The sequence below is a fragment of the Pyrus communis genome, chromosome 12 (assembly GCF_041283825.1).
Source record: "Pyrus communis isolate YQ-2024b chromosome 12, ASM4128382v1, whole genome shotgun sequence".
Classification (NCBI taxonomy): Eukaryota; Viridiplantae; Streptophyta; class Magnoliopsida; order Rosales; family Rosaceae; genus Pyrus; species Pyrus communis.
This window is the reverse complement of record NC_142576.1, coordinates 3546574-3573324: the sequence shown is the minus strand read 5'-3', so window position 1 is coordinate 3573324 and position 26751 is coordinate 3546574. Positions and strand designations below refer to the sequence as shown.

At 37.2% G+C, this 26751-nt stretch overlaps 4 protein-coding genes and 1 non-coding gene across 6 annotated transcripts; 2 read left to right on the top strand and 3 right to left on the bottom strand.

The window, feature by feature from the left end:
• Nucleotides 1–931: 931 nt before the first annotated feature.
• On the bottom strand, nucleotides 932–4429 carry LOC137745413 (uncharacterized). 2 transcript variants are annotated; one of them, XM_068485365.2, is made up of 10 exons: nucleotides 4245–4429; nucleotides 3998–4078; nucleotides 3869–3899; nucleotides 3691–3773; nucleotides 2661–2693; nucleotides 1888–1966; nucleotides 1733–1785; nucleotides 1579–1639; nucleotides 1389–1471; nucleotides 932–1218 (listed from the first exon to the last, which is right to left on the bottom strand). In XM_068485365.2, the coding sequence occupies exons 1-10, from the start codon at nucleotides 4257–4259 to the stop codon at nucleotides 1129–1131; spliced, it is 609 nt and encodes a 202-aa protein (XP_068341466.1). In that variant the 5' UTR covers nucleotides 4260–4429; the 3' UTR covers nucleotides 932–1128. The 2 variants fall into 2 exon arrangements, with proteins under 2 accessions (XP_068341466.1, XP_088536830.1); XM_088680704.1 differs by having other exon boundaries at nucleotides 932–1269; nucleotides 4245–4406.
• An 88-nt stretch (nucleotides 4430–4517) lies between these two features.
• TRNAP-CGG (transfer RNA proline (anticodon CGG)) lies at nucleotides 4518–4589 on the top strand. The gene has a single exon. It is a non-coding gene; the product is annotated as a tRNA-Pro (tRNA).
• Nucleotides 4590–4788: 199 nt separating this feature from the next.
• LOC137744157 (putative protein disulfide-isomerase A6) lies at nucleotides 4789–8284 on the top strand. Its single transcript, XM_068484026.2, has 11 exons — nucleotides 4789–4996; nucleotides 5579–5663; nucleotides 5815–5912; nucleotides 6094–6149; nucleotides 6309–6426; nucleotides 6639–6666; nucleotides 6765–6856; nucleotides 7068–7224; nucleotides 7303–7427; nucleotides 7588–7687; nucleotides 7997–8284. Exons 1-11 carry the CDS (start codon nucleotides 4842–4844, stop codon nucleotides 8069–8071), a joined length of 1089 nt encoding a protein of 362 aa, XP_068340127.2. The 5' UTR covers nucleotides 4789–4841; the 3' UTR covers nucleotides 8072–8284.
• A 3062-nt stretch (nucleotides 8285–11346) lies between these two features.
• LOC137745946 (uncharacterized) lies at nucleotides 11347–12921 on the bottom strand. Its single transcript, XM_068485979.2, has one exon. It carries the CDS (start codon nucleotides 12854–12856, stop codon nucleotides 11615–11617), a length of 1242 nt encoding a protein of 413 aa, XP_068342080.1. The 5' UTR covers nucleotides 12857–12921; the 3' UTR covers nucleotides 11347–11614.
• Nucleotides 12922–21183: 8262 nt separating this feature from the next.
• On the bottom strand, nucleotides 21184–26534 carry LOC137745606 (uncharacterized). Its single transcript, XM_068485581.2, has 6 exons — nucleotides 25733–26534; nucleotides 25270–25399; nucleotides 25101–25156; nucleotides 23221–24987; nucleotides 22438–22561; nucleotides 21184–21969 (listed from the first exon to the last, which is right to left on the bottom strand). Exons 2-6 carry the CDS (start codon nucleotides 25370–25372, stop codon nucleotides 21338–21340), a joined length of 2682 nt encoding a protein of 893 aa, XP_068341682.2. The 5' UTR covers nucleotides 25373–25399; nucleotides 25733–26534; the 3' UTR covers nucleotides 21184–21337.
• Between the last annotated feature and the right edge of the window lie 217 nt (nucleotides 26535–26751).

Here is a 26751-nt window from a genome sequence, read left to right as displayed (position 1 = left end):
CTTTTTTTTTACCATTTATTTGTACCCATAATTTATCTAATAATGTACCAATTTGTCTTTAAAAATGTACCACTTCGTTATATGTAAAATGTACCTTTTTGATTTTTGTGTGTCTAAAATGTACCCATTGTTTTTTTATATGAAATGTAACAATTTTTTTATATATATAAAACGTATAACCTTTTTTGTATAAAATTTACCAACTTTTTGTATGTAAAATGTATCCTATAAAAATTACCAATTTTTTGTATGTAAAATATCATTAATATAAGTAATGGCAAATCATGAGTTCTATTTAAGTATAATTTTTTTAATACTTTCAACAGATTATGGATTTTATTTAAAATTTCATTAATATGAATAACTACAAATATCAAATTTAATTCAAAAATTATAATAACCTACATAGAAATGCATTATTACATTAATTTCAGGAACTTCAATCAAAAACCAAAAACAAACAAGGTTTCAATAAAAGAACGTTGATGAGTAGGGACCAGATCCAAAGTTACCCTATTTAAAAAGGGAAGATTTTCACACACATTGTTAAGTTTTTCATACACCCCTCTTAATTTTGGCCGTTGATTCTATTTGATTTATTCAATTCAATGATCATAAATAAAGACGAGTGTGTACGAAGCTAAAAAGGGTGGGAGAAAATCACGTCACTAAAAAAAATACTTCAACCATCTGAAACATCTCTAGGGGAAGGCACTTGGACTTAACACATCATGAACAATCATAGATTACTGCTACGACGAAAGATCTTGTACGTTGTGGTTTGTAACATGTTATTCTTCATTCGATGTTGTGTAAGATAACCGGCGATTGCCTCGGTTCGGAGTCAGAATTACCGAACCGAGATGACCGGTGATTGACTGGTAACATTAAAACAAATTGACAAGCTTCAAATGCTATACCAGAACAAAGATGAAGCAAACCCAGAAGCATTACGAATCTTAGCGTAAAATCTCTTCCATTTTCCCACGAACCTACGTTGTGTACAAGTCCGAACGCCTAAATTGAGTGGTTCGTATGGTACAGTGGGTCACTCAGGAACAAAATACATATATAGAAACCACTCAGATTCGAAAAGAAACTGCGAAAGTTGAACTTAGCTTGAAATGATCACTTCTTGGTTGAACCGAATCCACCAAATCCCATCATAGCTGCAACGTCAGGATCAATTTCGGTTTCCTCTTCGACTACCTTGTCTTTCTGAATCCAGGAAACAAGATTTAAAAGAATCAGTCGACATACAAAAATCAGCTGCAAAATATTATGTAAATTAGTACAACGTAATTCAAGAAAGATATCAAACGCTACGAATTTGGAGATTCCAATCTCTGCCTTGAAAACATTAATACGGAACCAATTTTTTTACCAACCTTCTTCTCTTTCTTCCTTTCTCGACGCTGGCGCTTCCGCTCTTCCTCTTCTTGCTGCTGCTTCAAGATCCGCTCATCAAGATCTGAGAGGGAGAAGGAAGAGATGTCATTTTTTTTATCAGTCGTCAGAACAGGTGGGACCAAAATCTCTGAAGGGATTCATTTACATCTCACTACTTCAATGTCTTACCTTGCTCTGTGAAAGTGCCATCAGTTTTCCGCTTCTTGAGCTTTTCAAATCGTTCCTGAACCTGCATTCAAAGCTTAGTTATGCTTATTCCCGTGGAAAAGATTTTAACAAGGAACTTCCATTTTGATCACAAAAATAAGGATTCAAATTCTACCTGTTGGAGAGATGCCCGCTCCACCCGCATAGACATACCCAAAGCTCTTTGATCTACAACAAAGAAAATAACCATTCAAAAGATAATTATAATGAAAATAGAAACATATTTACATATTAATTCTTATAATAATCATTCCGATGGAGATTACATACGTTTCTTGCCATTGATATGATCCAAGTAGTTTGCAGAATCTTTTACAACACACTCACAAACCGAACAATAGTATCCAGCCTGAAAAAGAACACAACAATATGTTGAAATAAAAAGACTACAAAATAACAACTCATAACCGTACAGAGACAGTACTATATACATTAATGTGTTTTTCACATAATCGAAGGGCAATGATTGCACCCAAATCCTGGCTTCACATGCGGTAACTCAGCCTACACTAGATAAGGATTCTGTAGGAAAGCTACACAGCCTAACAAATGAGGGGATATACTTTAAAGAGGAGGGGAGACGAGGGTCAGAGGGAAAGAAAGAGAAAAGAAATACAAAGCCTTTAGTGAGCATAGTCAAATTGGCCACTGTAGTAAGAAGAATGGCCGCTATAACGTGGTTTCTAAATTGCTATATTTCTCTTCCAACCGTCTATAATACAGTCAACATAAGGGATGATTCCGCAATCGGTCGTAAGTGTTAGCCATCACATCAAAGTAAAATAAAAGGTTAGGCAACAATTCGGGTATCCCAAGTAAGCACAGTAATGAGTTAGGAACAAAACGTATGGATTCATTGTTCATACATCCACACACACAACGTGAAGCATCTCCAGTAATTGTCTAGAGAACAGAAGCTAAAACAATCAATCTGAACAAAAAAGGAAGAAGCACAAGCACATTAATAAACACAATAATTTAGGATAACAGTGATAACGCAAATCATAAACTCCATAACTGGATATTGAATGATAAGTATTTACCTGCTGGCTTAGAGGTGCTATTGGAGTAACAACCTGAAAAAAACATACAACGAATAAATAAGTTAATGACAAATAGTGATAAGAAACTTGTAATAATTAGTTAGTAAGTGTCAAATCTGTAAGCAACAAAATATCCACTAAAAGATCCTATGGATAATTCATCAAGAGGGAAACAGCATCGTTCTGATGCAACTCAACAGAGCAGGCAGGACATGAGAAACTCCCATTTGAAAGAGGCAAACATCGCACTATAATTTTCTTTGAAGTAAAGCAACACAGGAAGAATAATGCTTGTGTTCCCCCAATGGGGAATGCATAAATTCCACATTTAGCGAATAATGTATCTCCATCGTATAAACTCCATAATCGGAACCGTTCAATTTCATAATCTTCTTTTGAAGATCATCCTTGCGAAAAAATTATTCCAAACAGAAATCGTTTAATCATCCATATGTATCAAATAAATGGATGGTTCATCATGAATATGTTACTTGGTACTCACACCATTGATTTGTTTCATACATTTGGATGACCAAACGATCTCCGATTCGAATGATTTTTTGTAGGCATGATCTTCAAAAGAAGATTAAGAAATTGAACGGTTCCAATCATGAAATCTATATGGTGAATATATGCTATTCGAAAGAAGTGGGATATGTGCATTCCCTATGTTGCTGACAGCAATTACTGCTTCAAACTATTCACAAAACCAGAAGACAAACTCTAACGGTAAATATATCATTCTGTGAACATACTGCATCAAAGTGATGATTTTCCATCAAGACGTAATAAGTTAACTTAGCACAGAGCAGCGGTATATCAGCCACTAGAAATCCAAAAGCTTCTACTCAGTTAAACATGACAATAAAAGATATTAGCATCTTCACAAAAACTAATTCACAGGCCGATAAGTAGTTAACTTAAACAATCTCATTCTTCAGGAAACCGATGAAAAGATCAACAATCTAAAAGCAAACGGGGCAAAATTCAGCCAATTACAACTATGCACTTCAAACAATAAAAAGCTCACCTGTGTTTTCCCCAAGCGAGAATTGAGATCCACTTCATAATCCCTGTGCTTCAATGGCTTCCTTTGCACTGGCGGGCCTTTCGCTACACACATAAAGCAAACAATACTTTCAGTTTGTACTAAAGAAAACAACTCTAAGAGCGCAAAGATACCGAAATACAAGATTGAGCAAACCCACATTTGGATTTATGCGGTCCTCCCTCCTCCTCCTAAAGCACATTGTAAAACACCCAGATCAGGAAAAACTCAAAAACATGTTACAAACTTACAAACCAACAAAAAGCAAGAGACTTTTCGAGGTGCAAACCTGTCTTTCACGCTCACGAGCTCGCTCCAAGAACTCTTCTCGATCGAATTTCCTTCTGAAAGTATTATCTACTCCAGCACCCTACACAAACATATTGGGAATCAACAAGTTCTGATTATTTAATTACCCAAAGATTACAAATTTACCATGAGTTTTCAATTACTGGGAATCAAGAGGTTCAGCTAACTGAGCAAATTGAATAATCATCAGTGATGGAAAGTGAGGGTTTTTGGGAAACTGGACTTACATTATTGCCGGCCATGGATGCGCAGTTCAATCTTTGAGCTAATTTGCAGTTTGGTCCTTGAAGGATGCAATTGAAATTTCGGGAATCTCCGGGAGGTGGAGATTGGAGAGAGGGCTAACCAGCAGAGGTGTCGAATCCCCAACGTTCTGAAGCAAAAAGGGAGGAAGAAGAAGAAGAAGCGAAAGACGGACGCGAGGAATCCGAGCTCAAAAGTTCAAGGATTTTCAAATCGTAGTATAGCAAATATGATGATTTCCAGTGCATTGCCAACTCGGGCGTTTGGTCTAGTGGTATGATTCTCGCTTCGGGTGCGAGAGGTCGTGAGTTCGATTCTCGCAACGCCCCTCCTTTTTTGAGCTTAATACATTTGCACACGTGGCGAAACTTGATTTGCCAAATGATACAGTCGAAAAATAATAAATAATAATAATAATAAAAAAGTCCAACGGTGATTGCATTTGCACACGTGGCGAAACTTGATTTGCCAAATGACACCGTCGAGAAATAATAAAATAATACTAATAAAAAATAAAATTCCAACAAAGGCGGGTATAAAATACGCAAATCAACCAACTTTATTCAGAAAGTTTGAAAACGATGGTGAGCTCGAAGACTCTGTTCGCTTTCGGAGCCCTAGCGCTGCTACTCGCCTCGTCGGTCTACGCCGACGACGTCGTCGTGCTCACGGAGGACAACTTCGAGAAGGAGGTCGGTCAAGATCGCGCCGCTCTCGTCGAGTTCTACGCTCCCTGGTAATCTCAGGCTTTCCTAATTTCAACGCTGTTTGGTTCTCGAGATTTGATTTGGAAAACGCTAAATTTAGCTGCTGAGGTTTTGTGATGATCTTGTTTGTTGTTAATTTTGAAGGAAGTGAACGCAAATTAGTGTGAGATTAGTTGAATCAAGTTTAGGATTGAAAATGATTTGAATTGAATTGATTAATTTAGTTTCTCGGATTGCGAAACATGAATCGGAATTGGTCAATCGTATCGGCTATGGTGATGCTGAGATTGATTGATTGATTGATTGGAGATCTGCGATTAGGCAATCCAGGATTCTAGATCTAAGGCCAATAATTGATCGAGGCAAGAAATGTTTGAACTTATTTCTTATATATATAATTGGAATTTTTGGTAATAAGTGTGCGGTTTATATGTATCTATGGTGAATTTTCATCGAATTTCGATTAGTATTGGACTAACATCATTTCTCCGGATGCGTTCTGTTTTGCCTGTCATTTCTTATCCATATTTTAGGAAGCATATAATGGATACGTTTCTTTAGTTTTTATTTCGCTCGTTTTAATGGAGTATGGTTCGTACTTACCATTACAGGTGTGGCCATTGTAAGAAGCTTGCACCAGAGTATGAGAAGCTCGGTTCAAGTTTTAAGAAAGCAAAATCCATTTTAATTGCAAAGGTAGGTTTTATATTACTGATGTCCGTATTGTAGTTTGTGATAATTGTATTATATACCATGCTATTGGATTTGTGTCTTGCAGCAGTACATACTAGGAGTCTACAACTATAATTAATTGACTGTTTTTAATTTATTTGCTGTTTCTCAATAGGTTGATTGTGATGAGCACAAGGGCGTTTGTGGCAAGTATGGAGTTTCCGGCTATCCCACAATTCAATGGTTTCCTAAAGGGTCCCTAGAACCCAAAAAGTGAGTCTGTTTACCCCTATCCCCTGCTTAGTTTACATGAAAGCATTTTTTTTACTTATGAATGGATGCTCTTGCCACCGAACCGTCTAACCAAATTTCTGACGATGTAATATTCTTCACCATCCTTGTTTGTATTAGTAATGTTGGTTTACCTTTTCTGATTGAATTTTACATGATTTAGGTATGAAGGTGGCCGTACTGCTGAAGCTCTTGCTGAGTTTGTGAATAAGGAAGGAGGTACTATTTTGACCTTGTAATGTTATTCTACTGAAAACGAACTGAATAAATATGTCGATATTTATTGGTTGGTTGAGTTTGTTCAATTCTAATATACGCATCCATTTACGTAATAATCCTAAGCTTATGATTGATCATGAAGCTCTTCTTTGCAAGCAGGGACCAATGTGAAGCTTGCTGTAGCCCCATCCCATGTTGTGGTACTTACGCAGGATAACTTTAATGAGGTTGTCCTGGACGAAACAAAAGATGTGCTGGTGGAGTTCTATGCACCATGGTAAGATTATGTCTTCAATTTTCCTTTTGAATGCTTAATATTGAATACTGTTTTGTCGGTTGTTGAGTCAATGAAAGCCAAATTGGTGTACAAGAGGGAGAGGGGGATTGTACAATATTTATACCACCGTGTTTGCAATAAATCGTAGTGGAATTTTATGGGTGTTTTTGCAACTCTAAATATGTTTTCCCCCCTTTTTCTTTTCATGGCAGGTGTGGACATTGCAAATCCCTTGCTCCTGTAAGTGTATTTCTGCTCCTTCAAATCCGTTATTGCAACCCTTTATCTAGTGCTTGAACAACGGTTGATCTTGATTATTTATTTTTTGTTCTATCCAGACTTATGAGAAGGTTGCCTCGGCATTTAATTTGGAGGACAGTGTAGTGATTGCTAATCTTGATGCTGACAAATACAAGGATTTAGCTGAAAAGTGAGTTAGTAGTTTAATAGTATCCGTGAACTTCTGGTCCTTATTTTAGTGTTGTGTGTTGTACTCTACTGAATCTATATTTTGTTTTCGATCAGTAGTATATTTTAATGATTCGGATGAAATATCTTCAGAGTCAACATAATAGAAAAATGAAGGAAATGGAATTTATGAATGGTGAATAAATGGACCTAATACAAGGCTTCCTGTGCAGGTATGGAGTTAGTGGATTTCCCACATTGAAATTTTTCCCAAAGAACAACAAGGAGGGTGAAGAGTATGGTGGCGACAGAGATTTAGACGATTTTGTAAAGTTCATTAATGAAAAATCTGGCACCAGCAGAGACGGAAAAGGACAACTTACTTCCAAAGTCAGTACCCTCAATTCATCGTGAATGCACCTTATCAAAATCTTGACCTTTTCTTATCAGTGTTCTTCGTTTATGTAGGCTGGCATTCTTGAAAATTTGGACGAATTAGTAAAGGAGTTTGTGAAATCTAGCAACGATGAGAAGAAGGCAATCTTTTCCAAGATAGAAGAGGAAGTTGGGAAACTTGAGGGTTCGGCTGCAAGGTTGATACACACTCTAGTTTGATCACATGATACTTGCACATACTGAAAACGAACGTAGAATCTTTCAGTGATGATCTTAACTAGATCCCTTAGATCCGTACTTTTGCAGTTGATCTTCTGATTCACATGATGTTAATTTCTCATTCTGTTTGAATTTCAGATACGGTAAGATCTACTTGAAAGCTGCCAAGAACTCTTTGGAGAAAGGTCCTGATTATGCAAAGAATGAAATTCAGCGGCTTGGGCGCATACTCGAAAAGGTTTGACCTTATATTATACTCTTTCCAGTACTAGCAAGATGCATAGGCCTTGTTTAGCGAAATGGATAAGGTTGCATGATTCGACTGGGACTTCGTATGTTATAGGACTGTCTATTGTGAGGTGCGGGATTAGATAACTGGATATAAAACTTTGATGCATCCAACAGTGGGAACTATATATCAATAAGGTTCCGAAACTTGGAATTGTAAAAATGAAATCGTATGCTGAAAAAACAAAGTTAATCTGTGCATATAACGGTTACTGATCTACATGGACATTAACATTTTATTTTGTTTTTGTCGATGCAGTCTGTCAACCCAACTAAGGCCGACGAGTTCACTCTCAAGAAGAACATTCTATACACCTTCACTTCATCCTCATGAGGAGGCACTTCCCACGGAGGGATGATTCTGTAACCTAGTTTCGGTGAAGTCTCCCAAATTCTCCGGATCTTGGGAAGCGACAGCGTTTTCAGTGTACTATCGATACACATCTTTTACTTTTAACATTTTTGCACTTTTAAGTTATCATTTGTAGTAGTGAAGGATACCCGTCATACCATTAACAATAACCTAGTGTTTCTGTTTCGTCTTCAACGTTTATCTTAAAACCATTGTGGATCTTCCCATGTGATTTAGCTTCCGTTCTTCGTTGGTGATCCGACAATGGGACGTCAGATTTGTAGCTACGATCGGACAGTCCCAAAACAAATACCAGTTACATCGTCCTAAGTTCCAAACGAGTACTTACAATTAGCCATAGTACAAAATGATTCTCTGAAAATCGTCACATGGATGAATCATGATGTAAGCTTTTTACCCCACGACAATGGGCGTGGGCTTGTTTCGATGTTCATGGGAGGCATCATTTGGGAGCGGATAAAGACAGAGAGGTCATGTCGCATCGAAAGCTTGAAAGTTGTAGTAACATCGACCTTTTCTTTTGCAACTGCTTGGCTTGTCGGAAGTTTTATCTTGAGCTGTAACTGCTTGCTTTTTTTATGGTTGTTGGGGAGAGGTTAACTATAAGAGGAAACTATTGTACTAACTATTGTACCCTAGTATCACCGTGGTTGCGAGGAAGAGAATTCGAGCTTAGGTGTAACAAAGCATACGTATGAAGTCCCAACGAGTAATTAGTCATCTAGTTTTGTCAATCGTTTGATGTGGGGTTTTGTATTCCTTAACACATCTCCTCGCAGGACACACATGCAACAAGTTTTATATCGACGAAAGCCATGTCATATCAAGATTTTATAGAGACAGGTCCCGGCTCACTAAAAAAATTGATATTGGTCTTCAATTGCATCTTACTACCTACACAACATGCTAGTGCGAAAATTTTATTACAAAAGGCCTTGGTGCAACCAGAACATGAACTACACAATATAAATCAGATTTGTCAATCTTCTGGTGGTAACCCGTTCTTATATTCTTCAATATATTTTTATATACATCCAAACCATAATTTTACGTTCCTCCACTCGTCAAGCAAGTACTTTAATGAGTTTAATCACTGGCGACACTCAAGTCTATGACCATGGAACAACATTGATAGGCAGAATATAAGGATTTGGATCCTATTCGGATCCAAGTTGTGGGGATCCTAGGGATCCTTACATTCTAGTCGTTTATCGTATATCGAACGGTTAGAAATTATTTAAAATTTATTTATTTAAAATTAAACACAAATAGTACCTAACAAAAATTAACCTCATAATGCACTATGAACAAGATATGAGAATCCTCACAAAGAGAATCCGGAGAGGATCCTCGTCCAGAATATAACTACATGGTGGTTTAGTTTTCAAGATTGGGGATTTGAAGCTAAAAGAGCCATAAGATTAAGGGCAAAACAGCAAATATATCCACATGATGAGCAAAGCAATTGAAATTAAAGAGGAGATGGGACCGTTTGTAGTAAGAACCAGATGTTTTGAACTGCAAAAGTTGATGGAGATCGATCGATGTGTGTCAAGTTGTTTTTCAAACAGATCTTCCCGTTGCGTCCTACTTGGATTCAAGACTTCATGACGTTGAAATAAAATAAATATCTGGAAAAATAAGCCCATGCCATGAACAATAATGAAGACTGGGTGAGGGGGCCATGATCATGATGGGATTTTGCTGCTAATTTCTCCATGCTAAAAAATAAAAATTAAATTGCATGTCCCCAGCAGAATAGTGGAATTTGGGGACTCAGATCTGATCTCATTGGTATTTGGCTTCTCTAGAAAATCCCTTTCATTCGCAAATGGGAGGTAGGGGAGAAACTTCGATGGGGCTGACTTGTTAGGGCAACTTTAACATCGGGTGACATTAGTTGGAGTTGGGTCGGGTTAAAATACAAGGTACTTATGCTTTTGTGAGAGATTAGCTAATAATGTCGTGGCCGGGAATCCTACGTAAACTTTTTCATGAGTTAGTTCAGTTAATCTGAGTAGTGCGCTCAACAGAGCTACATGATTAGGGCATTATTATATCAACGCGAGGTCGAGGTTGAGTGTGACTAAAATACATGGTATACATACTTCTACGAGAGATTCAATACAGATGACCTGATCAGACATTTATGTTCAAAAGTTTCAAAAATTGTCTTTGTCAAAAGAAAAAAAAGCTTGTTAGCCCTACAACCTATTTTACTTGAATTATCTTCCAATTCTAGGACCTCCTTTAAGTAGAGTTTACATAATGAGAAAAAGAGAATCCAAAAAGAGATGCAAAATGATGGATTTGGATTGTTTTGAGTTGAATTTATACATGAAAAGTTGATGAGGGAATGTCTCAAAATTTCAAACTCCTCCTCCTTTATGTCAATAATGTGTAGGACTAGGAGGCACCATGTCCCTTGCAAAAACTCCATCTAAGATCTACTTATTTGATTGTTTAACGGTGTAATAATTGATTACCATAAAAAGCAAGTAATTATTTGAGACAAGTAGATTATTTGGGTCCCAAAACAAGCTAACATCACAGGAGGAGGAGGATTCTATTGGGTCACCTCAGCGTCTCTACCAAACATCCCAACCACCATCTCATGCAAAATGTGCATTTGCAGCACCAAAGCTTCTGCCATGAACACATGGTTAGGTTTTCCTCCATGATTTGCGAAATGCGTCACGTGATAAAATAAATACCGATAAGATAAATACTGATAATGAGATTACATATGGAATAATGTTATCCTCTTAATTTTCAATCGTATGATCGAACGAATTGATGAAAATCAATGGTAGAAAATTAACAAGGTGTGTAAAAAAGTAAAAATAAGCGCCTGAAGATCTCTACTATCAATTATACAAAAGAATTACTTCAATGATCATGTTCATGTACATTAATCACTTCTTCTAATTTTCCCAAATTAGTATTATGTTTTTCTAATGATGGGAAATTTGAGGGGAATTTACCAAAAACAGTCACATATCATTATCCCAAGGGTCAAGAGTAAACTTTAAGGGAAGAGATGGATCTCCATCTCTACCTCTCTGAAATTTAAGGATCCATCCCCATGAAGAAAACTTCAAAGTATTAAAAACCATGGAAATAAATCATAAATAAATTGATTGATTCCATCATACCCAGTAGTAGTATTGACAGCAGAGAATAAACTAAAACCGCCACTGCACTCGATTTTGCGGCAAAACTCGAAAATAAAAGAATTTTCAACATAATTTTAATCATCATATAACAACCCATCAAAATACAGAAAGACTGCTGCAGCTCCTCTTTTTTCAGAAGAAAAAAGGAGATCTAAAGTAGCTAGCTAGCCAGCCTTCAATAATTACACAGATAATCACACAAAATCCTCAAAGAAAAAAAAAAAAAAAAAAAAAAAAAAAACTAAATTGAAAAAAATCTTTACACTTCCTCCTGAATCCACCACATCAAGTTCCATGGAGATTGCCATTGGAGACCTTAAATTTGACCTTACCTTGAAGAAACAGGATTCAAAGCCCTAGCAAACCCAGAGTTCATAGCAGCTCCATAACCCTTTGAGCTAAACCCTAAGCATCCAAGCAACCCTTGCCTGTAAGGCAAGTAAGTCTTCTTCCTCATTTCCTCTGCCTGAGCCCTGTTTGCAGTGTAATGCAGCTCGTGAAGCGACGGCGCCATCCGCCGCTTACCAACTCCGTTGGTGGGTTTTCCGGCCGCAGTCTTCTTCCCCGAACCGCCACCCCCACTTCCCTTCAGTTTTTGCCCCTCTGAGCCCAAGTTCAAAGGATTGCTACATTTGGGGTCTTTTAGAGCAGAGCCCTGGGTATTCTGACCGCCCTGTTTCATGGGTTTCTTCTCCTTGGCGGCGGAGAACGAAATCGACGACCAGAACTTGTGGTTGCTGCTCCGCCCTTCGCTTTTACTCCGGTGAAGAAACTCCTTCAAAAAAACCCACTTCTTCGAGTTCCTCCCACCCGACGACGACCGAGACGACGAAGCCGAAACCGAAGGAGTAGTAGTGGCGGTGCTGCTCTCCTCCGCTCCCTCTTCGTCTTCTTCCCCATTTTTCGCCACTACTTTCGGATCTTCAGCAAAGTTGCAGTCTTTCTCATCAGCTTCAATAATCTCGTCGCTCTGTTCCCACTCGAAGGGCTCATTTCTCAGAGGGGACATAGATCTCGTCCTCCGCCGCAGCGACTTGTCGCGGAACCTCAGATCTCTGCCTCTCACGGGCTCCAAACCGCCCCGATCCGCCTCGTCTTCCCCATTTTCCGCCTCGAGATCCAACAACGGAGCCAGAGTCTGGGGCTTTTCCAGGTGGGTCGAAAGCTTCATGGGTCGGATCTTCCCGTTCAAGAACAACTCGTCGGCAGAGCTCATCGGCCCGGTCGAGCCCGACCCGCTCGACCCGAACCGCGCAGAGAACTCGAACTCAAAACCCATAGAAACAGAGCCGTTGCCGCCATTCTTCTCAAGCGAACAAGAGTTTGACTTTGTGGTCAACCCGAAGTGCATTGGGCTCGCCGGAGCACTGTAGAAAAAACCACCGACCGTCCCACTCCGTCCGGGGCTCGACGGCGCGCTGACGTAAGGCGTGGAGCAGGTGCTGTCGTAGTCTTCAAAGAAAAGCTGGTCTTGAAGCTGGGTTTCGCCATTGCTAGGGTTTGGAGGGTCGGGTTTCGGTTCAGGGTTTGGGGGTTGGGTGCCATTGCCGGGTGAAGTTTTGAGCTCCATTATTATTTTCCCTGCAGCTTTGTTTAGCGGAAAGAGGAGCAGAGAGTCAGAAAATATAGTGTGCAGAGTGGGTGCCAAAGTTTACCCCTTGAGATTCACTTTATTACTTTTTGCCATGTTCCTCCCATCGTCCGTACTAGAGGTCTAAGTTTTAAATTTTTAATTTTTAATTAGGATTAATTAACCTAAACAACTAAACTAATCTACTTCCCGTATTGGTTAATTTGGTCTTAAAAAATAGCAAAGATATAAATTCCCTTAATTTGTGAGGACCATTAAACCACCTTGTTTCATGTAAAAAGTGGGAATTATTAATGCAATATTTGGTAATTAAATGTCTACGTCAGAACATCTTATAAGTTGGTGGAATTTACATTTATGACCCAGTTAACACGTCATCACTTTGAATTATATTATCCAAAAGTGCAATGTTATTAAACTAATTATTAATTAGTAAATAACATTACCACTTAACGGCTATGAGAAAAAGAAAAGAGAGGTCAATTCATAATCTCAATTGGCACCCTGTATGTTTAGGGTGATTTTCACAGAATTGGATCCTTTCCGGACCTTAGTGTCCGGAGCTTAAGGATCTATTCATCTGGACCGTACAAATTGAATCAAACGTCCCTATTAACTCATTTTCATACTTCACTACACAAAATCAACGGCTCTGATTTCTTTTACACACCAATCAGCGGCCCATATGAATTGATTCTTAGGTTCCGGACACTAAGGTCTTGAACAGATCCAATTCTAACTTTCAAAATGAGTTGTAAGATCATCTTCAAGTGAGAAGTTAAATGCTCTTTTGTTTTATTTGAACAAACGATATTAATTTATACTAAAGGAATGAGGAAGTAAACTAAGTATCATAATGAACTAATAATAATGTAATTCAAACTCGCATTTGACGAGAATCGAACTTAAATTTTTAACTTATAAATAAAGAAAAATATTATTAAATCGTAATACTAAATGACTATGTTTAAGTAAAGGAGAAGAAATGTATTTTGATTTTGTGCGAACAATACCCATAACAATTAACAACTACTACAAGTTTACGGCATAAAGAGAAGAGATTTTTCCAAGTGACGGGAACACCATGACACGTGGTGTTCCCTCACACATTAGGATTTAGTTTTTTATATTTATTGAAATATAAAATTGAAAGATATTTAAGATGTCAAATCCTAATGTGTGAGGGAACACCACGTGTCATGGTGTTCCCGTCACACCTAAAAATTTTCCCATAAAGAGAATTAAAAGGCCGCAAAACATAGAGAGAAGAGATGGGATGGACTTTGGAAAATGAGAAAGTAGCTATCTCCATAGACACACTTAAATAAATATAAAGTGTTCAGAGTTGAGGAGGATGAGGAGAATTAGGAGGAGAATGGCGAGTGAGTGAGTGAACTGCACATTGCCCTCAAATATTAGTATTTTTATTGTTTACAGAGTAGTTTGAGCGGGTGTGAAATTTACTTACAAAAATCAGGTTGTCTAAGTTGATACTGATAACATGACAGTTATATTAGTATGACTTCAATCATTGTAAGAGTCATACTTTAAAACCTAGTAGTTTATAATTTGCCAGTCCACTATTAAAGTATAATTCTTACGAGTTCAATATACTAGTATCACGCAGACTTTTTCCGGCCTAAATCGAAAGGTCTTATTAATCATGGTTGCTTTGCTTCTCTCTCTCTTCACCTACACAAGAGAGAAAGTGTTTGCCTCTCATCCCTCTTCAATGCATAGTTGCTTCTGCCATAGCCGTCCTCCTTATTTCGTGGGATTTTTAATGTGTGTTTTTTGGAGCATCCAATGCACCGGAGACCAAAAACTCAAATATTGTATTTTAGCTCAATAACGAGGCTAATCATCTCTAACTTATCGGAGACCTAAAAACTCATATTTGATTTTCGACAAAATTGAGATCAAAATTTGGATTTCAATATGAATTTTGAGTCCAAGCATTTCCAATCAAGGACGGAGCTGTATAGGGCCTGGAGGGGGCATCCACCCCAACTCAATTGTGTGTGTGTGTAATTTTGCATTCCAATTCGCAAACCCTAATTAAACTACAAATGAAAAAATGGACTGCATTTCAATTCCAACGTCAGTTCTAATTAAACTATAAAAAAAATGGTCCAATGGAAAAAAGACAAGGTGTATCCACTAGTTTACATGCTTGTGACATTAGCACTAACTCTTCCAGTTGCTACTGTCACCGTTGAAAGAGCATTTTTGGCCATGAAATTTTTGAAGAATCGATTGAGAAATCGAATAGGATATCAATGAATGAATAATAACATGATTATTTTTATAGAGAGAGATATTTGATGGTATTTGGTAATGATGTTGTCATTCAAACACATAAAAACGCGTCGAGGAATATTGTAAGATATTGTATGAAAAACTTTATGTATTAATATATAAGTGTTTTGTGCAGTAAATTTTTGAGTTTTTTTAATTATACCTTGTTGTTTGAGGTACAAATTTTTTGCTTCGTCCCTATTTCCAATGCAGAATTTTGAATTTGACTCCACTATTTTTTGTTATTTATTCAATGCAAAGTCTCAAATCTTAAAACTTAAATATAAGAGTATATAAATATTTGCATTGGAGGAGAATACCAAAATACTCAAACCCAAAGAATTTGGCTAACCTGCGTATAAATCAGGTTTTCTATGTTTGATTTGTATGACATTCAATACAAATTTTAAGATTTGAGTATTTTAATAGGAGGAGAGGGTTTTGACAACTTGGGTACGTGAAGTAAAACTCAAATTTTATTTTTCTTATGTTAATGACATTTTTCCTTGTTGGCATGAATTCCAAGTTAGACACAAATCATATTGAAACTCAATTGAGTCTCATTTTTGCCGAAAACTTATATATAAATTTTAAATCTCATGTGCATTGAAGAAGTTTGAACTTATATTTAGGCTCAGATATAAGATTTTAGCTCCAATTTAGTAAATGGATGTGGCCTCGTAAGCTCCATATATTACTCTCTCAAGTCAACAACTAAACTCACTCGTATTTCGATCATTACATTTACATTAAGAAAACACGAGAAATTCTAAAAGACTATTTTAAAATAGAATTTTTCATGGACTATTTACCGCTTTACAGTTTAACGTTAAATCATGTATCAACATTATAAAATATTATATAAAAAATGGGAGACAACAGAAAGTCCATAAATAGTCTCACTTTTGATAAAGTCTTCTTAGCATTTCAAAAAACATATATAGATTTGCACCCAATTAAAATAAATGAAATTAACGAAAAGTAAAAAACAAAACTTTAGTTTTAATGAAAAATACAAATAAAGGTGTAGTGAATATTACAAAGGAAATGTAAAAATATGATTTTTCGTTAAAAGTGAACAGTATTTTGAGTGTTTCGTTAAAATTCTCATTAAATAATCTAATCTAAAATTATATTTAAAAGAGGGCAACATGCATTATGCCATAGGGAATTGGATCATTGCCTCGAGATCCTATTGATCAGACAATATGGACCGTTAGATTTTGATCTAACAACTACAATTATTATAACTTTAAAGGAACCCTTTATTTGTAGTTATTGGATCAAAATCTAACGATCCATGTTATCTGGTCAATAGGATCTCGAGGCATTGCCTCGAAGGGGATCCAATTCCATGCCATAGCTCTCTTCATAGGATCCTAACTTTTGGGCAGCTGTCCCAAGGCTGAGGTTCTGCATCTATACCTATACTCTCCCCCGTCTAATTAATAATTAACAATTAATCAATTATAAAAACCCCAATCTGCCTCAGTAAAACCATATAGTTTAATCAGAATAAAGATAACAAAAATACTAATTAATCTTGTAATCTGCATCCTTTGTTGATGGAGTCTCTTTTCAGATTTCCCCTATCCAAGAAATAAGAATATTGGTTTTACAGAGAGGTGGCCAATGGATTTGGATCCTCTCCTGAGCAAGGTCCGAATCTTCATGTCCCAATGACACGAGCCGTTGGATTAACGGTTATAATTTAGAGATTCTTCTAAAAGTTATAATAATTATAGCCGTTTGATCAAAATATAATGATCCTTGTTATTAGGTCAGGAGGATTCGGATCCCCTGCTCAAGAGAGGATCCAAATCCGTGGCCAATAGCCATGCTTATGTAGCATGGGAAATATTATGAGCCCACATTAGAACCCAGAAGAAAAATGTTAACCTGACTCTTGCCAAAATAAAACTCTCTATAAACTCTCTTTCATTTTATAGTTTGACGTTAATTTCTGTGTCAACATTATAAAACATTTATTATGCCAAAAAATGAGTTGACAAAGAGTCCGTGAAGAGTCTACAGAGAGTCTCAAGTTCAAGAAAATCACCTTAGCGTTTCTCAATCCAAAATAATCAACGAGTACAAGTCATTGCCTGTCCAGTTACTTAACTACCAAGCTGAAGCTGAAAGATGTGTTTGATAGAGTTTGGTTCATATGGTGCAAAATCGAATCTAAATTAGGCAAAGAAATTGAGAGCATGACCATGTGCATTTTGCCACACCATCACATGCTCTGCTTTTTCTTCTATTTTTTGTTTGTTTGCACAATGTGAATCTTGGGGTTAATGTTCATAAATCTGGTTTTTTTTCCCATCCACAAAGATTAGTCAATGAACATTAAATGAAACCCATGAAAATCATCGTCCAAAAAGAACCCTATGCTTGATGTGTTTGGTAAAGAATTCTGCAAGTGTCCGCTACTAAGTCTAAGTAGATGGGTATTATACGTAAGGTTTTACCGACAAGGATACTTTCCGAATTCTCTGTGTAGGGATTCGAGAATCAATCAATCATGTCCGTTTGCATATCGTGAGGTTAATTTTCGTTAGGTACTATTTATATTCAATTTTAAATTTAGAAATTTAAAATAATTTTTAACCGCACGATGTACGATGAACAGACACGATTGATTGATTCTCCGGATCCTCTCCTATTCCACCTTTAAGGATACCGGTGTGGTTACATAAAGGCTTTTTAGTCAAAATGAGATTGGCATAACTCCTTATTTTGGTCATTGACAATAAAAATCGATAGATATGGTTTCTGAGTTGTCCACTGTAAATCAATTTGGTCATTATTCCTTAAAAAGGTGGTAATATAGTCGTTTACGTGATTATTTAATGAAGATATTGACAAATTTTTCGTGGAAGACCAAAATGATTTACAGCTGACAAACTCAGGGGTCAATCGATTTTCATTGTCAAGGACCAAAGTAAAAAGTTATGAAAACGTCAGGATCATTTTGGATAAAATGTCTTACACAAATATAAGGTTATAATTGGTACTAATTAGTACAATTTTTGGCAGCCATGGATTGGCTTGCCAATAAGATATCAACAGTTATGGCTTTTGGTTTTATGTGAAGCTCTGTTAGGTTAAGTTAGTTAGAAGGGTCCTCCATTGAAGCAACACTAACACAAGCTCTGTTGTTTTGATCAAAAGCTTGTACAGAGCAATGGGTCATACAAAAGGCCCACTTCGTGGCACATGATTTACCAACCAGGCCAGATTCAACCAACAGTTGGTACAAGGAAACTGGTGTTTGCATTATTGTATGCTTTTCATGACTGACTGCGGTAAAAGATGAATTTTTTTATTTTTATTTTTATTTTTATTTTTACTATTATTGGAGAGAGGGAGAGAGGGAGAGAGGGAGAGAGTTAGGAACTATTATAATAATTTAGATATGGTGTTTGTATTATTGTATGCTTTTCATGACTCTGGTGTGGTAAAAGAATTTTTTATTTTTTATTTTTTTTACTATTATTAGGTAGAGGGAGAGAGTTTGGAACTATTACAATAATTTAGAGAGTGGAAGTTTAGAACACAAAACACTGGGGTAGAAGCTCAACATCCCATCTACTAAAATATTGGACCACACGCAAAAATATATACATGGTTATCTGTTTCGAGTGAATCCCACATCTGAGAAATGAGGGACCTTGCTTGTGTAAATAAGTAATTTGGCTATTCCTTATATTGCCAATTAGTTTTATGGTGGAACTCCAACTTTTTTCAAGATATCAGAGCATGTTGTCTCACGTTTGAAGCCTTACGGCCATACATATTCCACATCATCCGATTTGTGTTGTCCACACGTTGGCTTGACAATTCGACACACGTGAGGGGACGTGTTGAGAGTGAATCCCACATCGGGAGACCTTGCATGTGCTTGTAAGTAATTGTAATACTCCTACATTGCCAATTGGTTTTAGAGTGAAACTCCTACTTTTTTTCATCATCATTTATAGTAAAAAAAGAATTGCAACTAAAGTAACTAAGAGCGTTTATCTCTGTATTCAAGATTCTGTTTTCAAAATTTCCTCTTCCAATATCGATTGTATTGAAAATAGAAAAATTACCAATTCTTTCATAATTTAACCTAGAGTAAATTGTAGCAATGGTCCTTCAACTTTAACTTAATTGGAGCAATAGTCACTCAACTAAAAATCCATTAGCATTGGTTCATCAACTCATCAAAACGTGCAGCTATAGTCTTTCAACTAAAAATCTATTACCAATGGTCCATCAACTTTAATCCAACTAGAGAAATGATTCCTCAACTTTAACCTAATTATAGAAATGATCCCTCAACTTTAACCTAATTGTAACAATGGTCTTTCCAACATAACTCATTTTGACAAAATTTTGACGAAATTGATGAAAAGGACCATAGCTACATATTTTGATGAGTTAATAGATCAATGATAATAAATTTTCAGTTGGAAGACAATAACCATTGCAGCAATTTACTTTTTAACCTATATAGCATCTCGGCCCGGAAGTTCGCTTATGGCGACTAACTTCTTAAGCTGGCACTTGAACTTTGGAAGCAAGCTACAGCTAGATCAATCAATGAATGAATCTTTAATTCAATGTGATGAAGTTTTCGGAACATGTTCTGACAATTGACCTACACAGCTAGCCTTTGTCCCCCTCAATGGAGGTAAGAAATGCAGTGGAAGATAAGGCCGGTTGGTTTGCCATGGTTGAAATTTTTTTTTTTTTTACTGTTTTTACATTACTCTACTTCTGTTTGTGGTTAAACAATAAAAGGAAAGAATTTAATTCATTTTACGGGGTTACCAATGGGTTGGTCTGGTAACGAGTGATTTGATAACGATTCAATTAGTTAACGTATTGATCTAAAATTTTATATTTTTGTGTCTAATTAACGAATCGCACAAAATTGACAAATCTAATTTTACCTCATTTGTTTACTACTACCCTTGATCTTCAACTGCCCTTGTGTGAGTAGGTCATGACTGTTTATACTCAGCATTAACATGACATATTCTCTCCTAATTTTTAAGAGAATCTACTTATAACTGAACATGTATATTCTTGTGTTTATAACACTTGTTATGTTGTATACGTTAGAAGATATTCCGCAATGAAGCAACATGTTTTCTTCTACTTTATAACAATTTTAGCTCACCTGTTACGTTGCTGCCTGATTAGAGCAGTTCTCACTGTTGAACCAACGTGAATCAAGTGAGACCAGAATACACAGGGTCACATACTTTTTTCAATTTGTGAAGAGATTTCCTTGCAACCAATACGTTATTCTAGTGTCGTCACTCGTCTAATGGATGTTTATCACGTGTTCAAAAGGTATACCACCCGTCCAGCAGACGCTTGTCAAGTGATGAATTAGTAACAACAAAAATTATTAGGTGCTCTGGAGTACATATTCCGAGTATTTTAACCGTTAGATCTTGATTTTTGTATTTTTAAATAAAGATCTAACGATTAAAACTCCCGAAGTACTGAATCCTCCGGAGCACCTAAGAATGTTCCTTAATAACAATACAGTCTATCTGATTTGTAAAAGCTTCCTTACAGATGACATGTTCCAAATGCCCCTAGTAAGTTCTTCTCCTCAGTAGGGTTGAATATATCACTTGGGGAGTTTAGTAATTTCGACTTTGAGATTGGACCAGTGCTGGGAGTCAGATTGGTACCATTAGGAAAACTAGAACCAGAATCACATGGTTCCACTAAATGGATAAAATCCCTGACAAGGTCTCACTCAAACTTCACACCAAGCCAAAATCTCTGGTTAGTAGTATCCAGGCGAATGGAATCTTAGCGGTAAAACTAAGAATTACATAAAACCGAACGACAAGATGACAATATCTTAAATCAATAATGCGATGGTATTGAGATATTTTAAAGTTAAAATACATGATACGTGATAAGTTTTGGACAATAGTACCTTAATGTAAGAAGTTTAGTTAAATTTCCCCATTTGATAGATCGGGACAGTAGGAGAATTTTCTAGTATGCACCAGTGGTAATTTTCCATTAGAACTTTAACCACATGTTCAGCCATCGATTGTCTTGGTGCATGTCATACACCGAAATATAGTAAAATTTTGTAGTACGCACAAGCTAAATAGTTAATACATGGCAAACTTAAAAGAGGGCCTAAAAGTTCAAAAAATCAGGCACCAACTCTTCCACCAGGCAATTTAGTATCCCCTTCTCAATCTCTAGACCCTCCTCAAACGCTTCAACTTCAAAGTCGAGCCATCTTCCACGCTGCGTGCTCATGTCCTTGTCCACAAGCTCATCCCCCATCAGCTCTCTCATGTTTTTCCAACCCGAAATCTCTTTGTGCAATTCCTCAGCTAATCGTCCCTTCCTCTGAGACAATGCGGTCAATCTATCCCACGCTTTGCGGCTTCCCACAAATATTTGCTTGCATCTGAACTGCAGGGCTTCATTTACGCAGTCAAACACAATCTTCTGCTCGAGCTTCGGATATTCTTCTTGTTCTTGATTCTCCAAATGCTCAAAGAGACTTGGGGTGATGACGTGTTGAGCATCACCCAAGGCGAAATCTTCCATCTCCAGATCTACATTGCTAAGGACGTATCTCACATATTCCAGTTCCCAATCATTTGAATGCGAACTTGATATCATAGTCGTACTCTTTCTACTCGCATCCCCTGTAGAAGCTGAAAAGGCTGAGTCGAGGAACTCTGAAACACCATATGAAGAGAGTGAACTGCCTTGATCTTGAAGTTGAGCCAATGAACATCTCTCACTGTCACTGCCTGTAAATGGAGAGCATTGCATGCATGTTAAGTCATTTTTCTATCACAAGAACATGTGTATGTTTCGTTATAACATAGTGCCTAAATCATATAAAGAGGTTTCCTTTTTTCTTTTTGGTACAATGGAGGTCGAAAGGGGGAGGGGGCGATTCAAGTCTTACAAGAGGTTCCACTAAGCTTGTCTTATCTAATTTACTATGCAAGACTATCAACTGGCATAGAAATTCTCAAAGCTGTGTAATTCACGTTCGTGCATATGCATAAAACTCGCCCCCGCGGAACAGATCTTTCATATTTTCTCGGGTTCACTAGGTTTTTGGCTATTCGTTGATGGTACTGACTACTGAGCAAATTTGAAGATATTCACAATGCAAAACAACTCTTTTAATCTGACACTTAGATCTAAGACATTGTTATGAATGTATGTACTGGAAAAGGAAGATATAGAAAAGAAGACTGTAGTTGTACCTTTGGCGCTACTTCTGTTATCTGTGCAGGTTCGACTCTCAAATGAGTGTCGACGTCTATCAAATTCATTTCCAGTTGTAATGTTTCTACTGCTACTGCTACACTCTTCCACCCCTTCTGATCCCTGAAATTGTTTAAGAGAATTTGACTAGCATGGTGAGTAAATCTTCATAACGTAAAATCAGATTTAAAATAACGCAGCTATTGCAAAGATTAATGGGACCAGAGTGAAAGAATTTTATCCAAAATTTCAAATATTTATAAAATGTGAATCGTGTTCACAAAGATGGATCAAATACAGAATACCATATCTTGATTGCTTATATTGTCATCGATCTCTCAAAAATATTTTCACCCTGCAGTAGTGGAATTTGAATTTTAATACAGAAGCTTCACTTGAAGCACGGATTCATATCTTAGGACGACCTATATTTGAGATGCCTATAAAACAAACTAAATTACAGTGGTTTCTGTCACTTAACACCGTATCTGGTTTTACTAATTACATTATCTGCGGGGCCTATCCACATCCCAAATATTCATCCATATGCTGAATAATTTGCTTCAATTATCAATATTGTTTCATTTAGTTAGTATAACTAGTCCATGCATTAGATTTTGTGTCCTAGCACAAACAACAGATGAGCCCCCAAACATCTTAAGTGCCTTTTCACTCGATCATGATCGATCATGAAAAACCAAGGGCGAAAAATCACTAGTCAAGAACATTAAGAATAAAACAGAAGCTGCAAAAGGAAAAATCTATATACGGAAGAAACTAACCTGCCACTGCTGGTTAACCTCAACTGACAAGCAATCATAGTCGTCTGTGCTGTCAATTTTATCTTTGGTTAAACCAACTTTGAACCCCTTGCCTCCTGATGTAGTGCTTCCCACACTGGAAACCATATCTTGCAAGCAAGACATAGAAGTACCAGAAGTCACTTCACTGGATTGGTTACGCTGAGATGACTCGACTTTACATGACAGTTCTTGAAGCTTTTGTTCCAGAAGGACACTCAAAGCATCACCACCAATCACATTCAACCCAGGAGAAGATAATGTGAAATTCTCTGGATGGAACTGCTGATCGTTGTGAGCAGAAGAATCAATATAAAAGCTGTTATTTATACTTGTGAGTTGACCAGGTGACTGCAATTCAGAGAATGATCTTTTCAGGGGAGACGTGAATGTAAATGAAATAACATCCATGCCTTGGTTCCTATTATCTGCGCCCAAATTGGAACACCCGTTCCTTGAAACATTACATTTCACTGACTTTTCATCTCCACCGATATATGAATCACCGGAAACAGTTTCTTCTGAATGATCATCCTGATGAACAGACCTTACCTTTCCAGAAATAATCTTTCTTGTGGATAATGGAAACTCTTTTCCATTAGCAGTTGCCCTTGAGCCCAACTTTCCGGATCCAATTTCAGAGCTTACAATAGTCTTATTCACAGTTTTCATTGGCCCAGTAGAGCCATTTGGTGGCCGCATTCTTCTAGTAGGCTGATTTGGAACCATACTTTTTGAAGTCATATTATCTTTGTTAGAAACACAATTCTGCTTCTGGTTATTCTGCTTGAGCGCAGTTCTGGCGCTCTCAATGGAAGTTCTCTTATGCGTAGATGTTTGTGTACTTGACTTGCTCTTGGAAAACTGATTTTGTTTGACCTCATTCTGTTCCTTCTGGTTCATAAAACTTCTATTACGACAAGAAGTCGACCCCTCCCTTTTCTGAATATTGACCTTTGCTTGTTCTGCAAGGGATGCTGATTTGCCCTTATTCCTTACATCCCTGTAACTTTGTTTTTCTGAATCCACAGAAGCCTTGGCTACTGGTACATTATCTGACCTGTTATGGTGCCTGTCACTAGGCAGTCCTTTCATATACCTGAAGTCACTAGCTTCCTTGGGTCTTTCAGGTCCTGATGCTTTATGCACAGCTTCCATCTTCTCTTTCAAATCCCGAATTCTCAAGGGAATCGAAGAAGGCCCTACAGATGACACTTTGCTCCTGGCAGATGCTCGAGGGCTTGCCTCAATGATCTTTGAGGCCGCCTCCATTACATAAGCTGCATTTTTTGGTGGAATGAAGCCAGGACTCTTGATAGGCGACAAAAGCTTATGGTGAGTAACTGGAATTGACTTGGCTGATTTTGGAGGCAAAGCTTCTGTTTGAAATCTCTCAATTGGGTGGCTCGGCACCCCCTGTGTCCTAGGCTCTACAAGATTCCAAGAAAACCTATCCAGCTTCTTTGGCACATTTCTGTACTCCGTGGCATACAAATCACTCCACAAATTACGACCGCTCCTCTCATATTGAGATGCTTTAAGCGACTGGGAGTCAAAGAGTAGGGCAGAAGATGGCTCGGGGTCGGGGGCAGTTAAAGCAGGCAATGAATCCAGACCCATTAATCTAGCAACTACACCAGGGGCTCTAGCCTTAGATCCCTCATCACTAGTCACTGATGAAGCACAATTCCAATCACCACTTCCTTTATTACTCGAAGTGGTTCCAGTTCCACTTTCATCCACCTCTACCTGAAAATATCCCAATTGTATAACAAGTAAAAACGCAGATTCTCAATACTTTCATCACATGAAAGACAAACACTAGTATGACCAACATAAGAGGGTAGAGGATCGTTGCCTACCCTACAGAGCCCGGACTTCTGGAAACTCTCCACATTTTCTTTTCCTTGCTTTAATCCTTTACAGTCAAAATGGCATAAGTTAAACACAATGCATAACTAAGGACCACCACTTGCAGATCAATAAGCAAGATATACACCAAAAAATAAGTAAAATTGAAAATATATCTACCCGATGATTCAGAGCTGGCCGAGAAGAGCTTCTTCCGAGATTTTCCATTCCAATCAAACAAGTTAAGAAAGCCCCCTTTAGAACGTCTCTTCCCAACCTCCATTTTTGTCTTCCACAGACCTATCGGAGCCTGGGATTCAACAAAATGGATCACTTAAACAGAACCCATGTGGCATATGTACCAAAATGCTTGAACCATAAATGTGCAAAGGTATTCAAATATAACAATACTAACAACTAATTAGCATAAATTAAGACCTAAAACTTATCTACATTGCTTATTGACAAATTGACAAAACAAAATTACACTCCTAAAGTTTCAACATCTGCTTAAAATGTACAAGCATTTTTCAAATCAATACCACAAAATCGGATTATACCACTAAATCAATAGAAAGCAAATGGGTACCCTTTAAAATCAATAGAAAGCACAAATCTCTAATATTTTCAATCAAAGTCTCACCTGAAATCCTTCATCTGCAGAACCCCATTTTTACACACTCCAAAGTTCACTCCAAAGTTCACTCCTTTTTTCTTCTTTTTCCTTCTGTAGACAGAGCCAAATCACTCAAATCCGACGCTTCCGAACTCAGCAACCAAAGATTCAAACACGCAGAGCAAGCTTAAGTCAAATGAGTAAACCTTGAGTCAATTGAACCACATTCACTTTACCCAAGAACCCACATTTCCAAACCCCAACTCTTTCTTTCTATTTTTGGACTCATTCTCGTGCTGAAAAACAAGAAAAATCAGGAGTGGAGGAAAAGATTGAAGATCTGAAAGCGTAGAGCAGCAAAATCATTTGGGTTTCGAGAGTAAAAAAATAGTCTTTAAATTTCAGCAACAGAGAGAGAGAGTCTTTGAGAATGCAACAGAGGAAAAGTGTCAAACTTGAGAGAAATCAGAAGGGAATTTGCAGACACTGGGGGGGGAGAGAGAGAGAGAGAGAGAGAGAGAGAGAGAGTTAGAGAGAGAGAGTTTGAAATGAGAGAAGAAGAGACGTTATCACTGAACAAGGAATCGGGAAAAGAATGAAGAAAACAAACCGCTGTGAGAGAGAGAGCTGCTGAGTGGCTGATGAGTCCAAAGCTTGCGAAAATTCCGCTCCTTTTCTTATGGGTTTACAAACCCATTTTTACATTCCACACTGTCCTTCAATTTTTGACAATCCAATCGAATACAACAACAACAAAATATTTTTTCATTAAGTGATATCGGTTATATGAATCTTAGAACGTTATTAAATAAGATCAACAATCGAATCCAATGAATTAAGAAAAATAAAAATTAACAAGGAACTATCCGAAAAAAAAAAATAAATAAATAAATTGTGAATAGCACCACTTGCTTATTTTGGTTATTTATTATTTATTTATTTAAATTTTTTTAGGGTAAATCATGTGCCACTGCGTATGCGGTCATGCCACGTGACCATAAATTGATGGTTTTGGGCCCTACCTTTAATGCCAGATCGATCGAAGG

Bases quoted from the DNA above. Each gene is read 5' to 3' on its own strand.
- LOC137744157 (XM_068484026.2), top strand. From the start codon at position 4,842: ATGGTGAGCTCGAAGACTCTGTTCGCTTTCGGAGCCCTAGCGCTGCTA. The intron at 6,857-7,067 runs GTGAGTTAGTAG...CTTCCTGTGCAG, and splicing joins TACAAGGATTTAGCTGAAAA to GTATGGAGTTAGTGGATTTC. The intron at 7,688-7,996 runs GTTTGACCTTAT...TTGTCGATGCAG, and splicing joins TTGGGCGCATACTCGAAAAG to TCTGTCAACCCAACTAAGGC.
- LOC137745606 (XM_068485581.2), bottom strand. From the start codon at position 25,372: ATGGAGGTTGGGAAGAGACGTTCTAAAGGGGGCTTTCTTAACTTGTTT. The intron at 25,157-25,269 runs GTAGATATATTT...TTGACTGTAAAG, and splicing joins GGCCAGCTCTGAATCATCGG to GATTAAAGCAAGGAAAAGAA. The intron at 22,562-23,220 runs GTTAGTTTCTTC...AAACAATTTCAG, and splicing joins AGGTTAACCAGCAGTGGCAG to GGATCAGAAGGGGTGGAAGA.
- LOC137745413 (XM_088680704.1), bottom strand. The intron at 3,774-3,868 runs GTGGGTTTGCTC...TTATGTGTGTAG, and splicing joins AGGACCGCATAAATCCAAAT to CGAAAGGCCCGCCAGTGCAA. The intron at 1,786-1,887 runs GTATGTAATCTC...TCTTTGTTGTAG, and splicing joins TCATATCAATGGCAAGAAAC to ATCAAAGAGCTTTGGGTATG.
- LOC137745946 (XM_068485979.2), bottom strand. From the start codon at position 12,856: ATGGAGCTCAAAACTTCACCCGGCAATGGCACCCAACCCCCAAACCCT.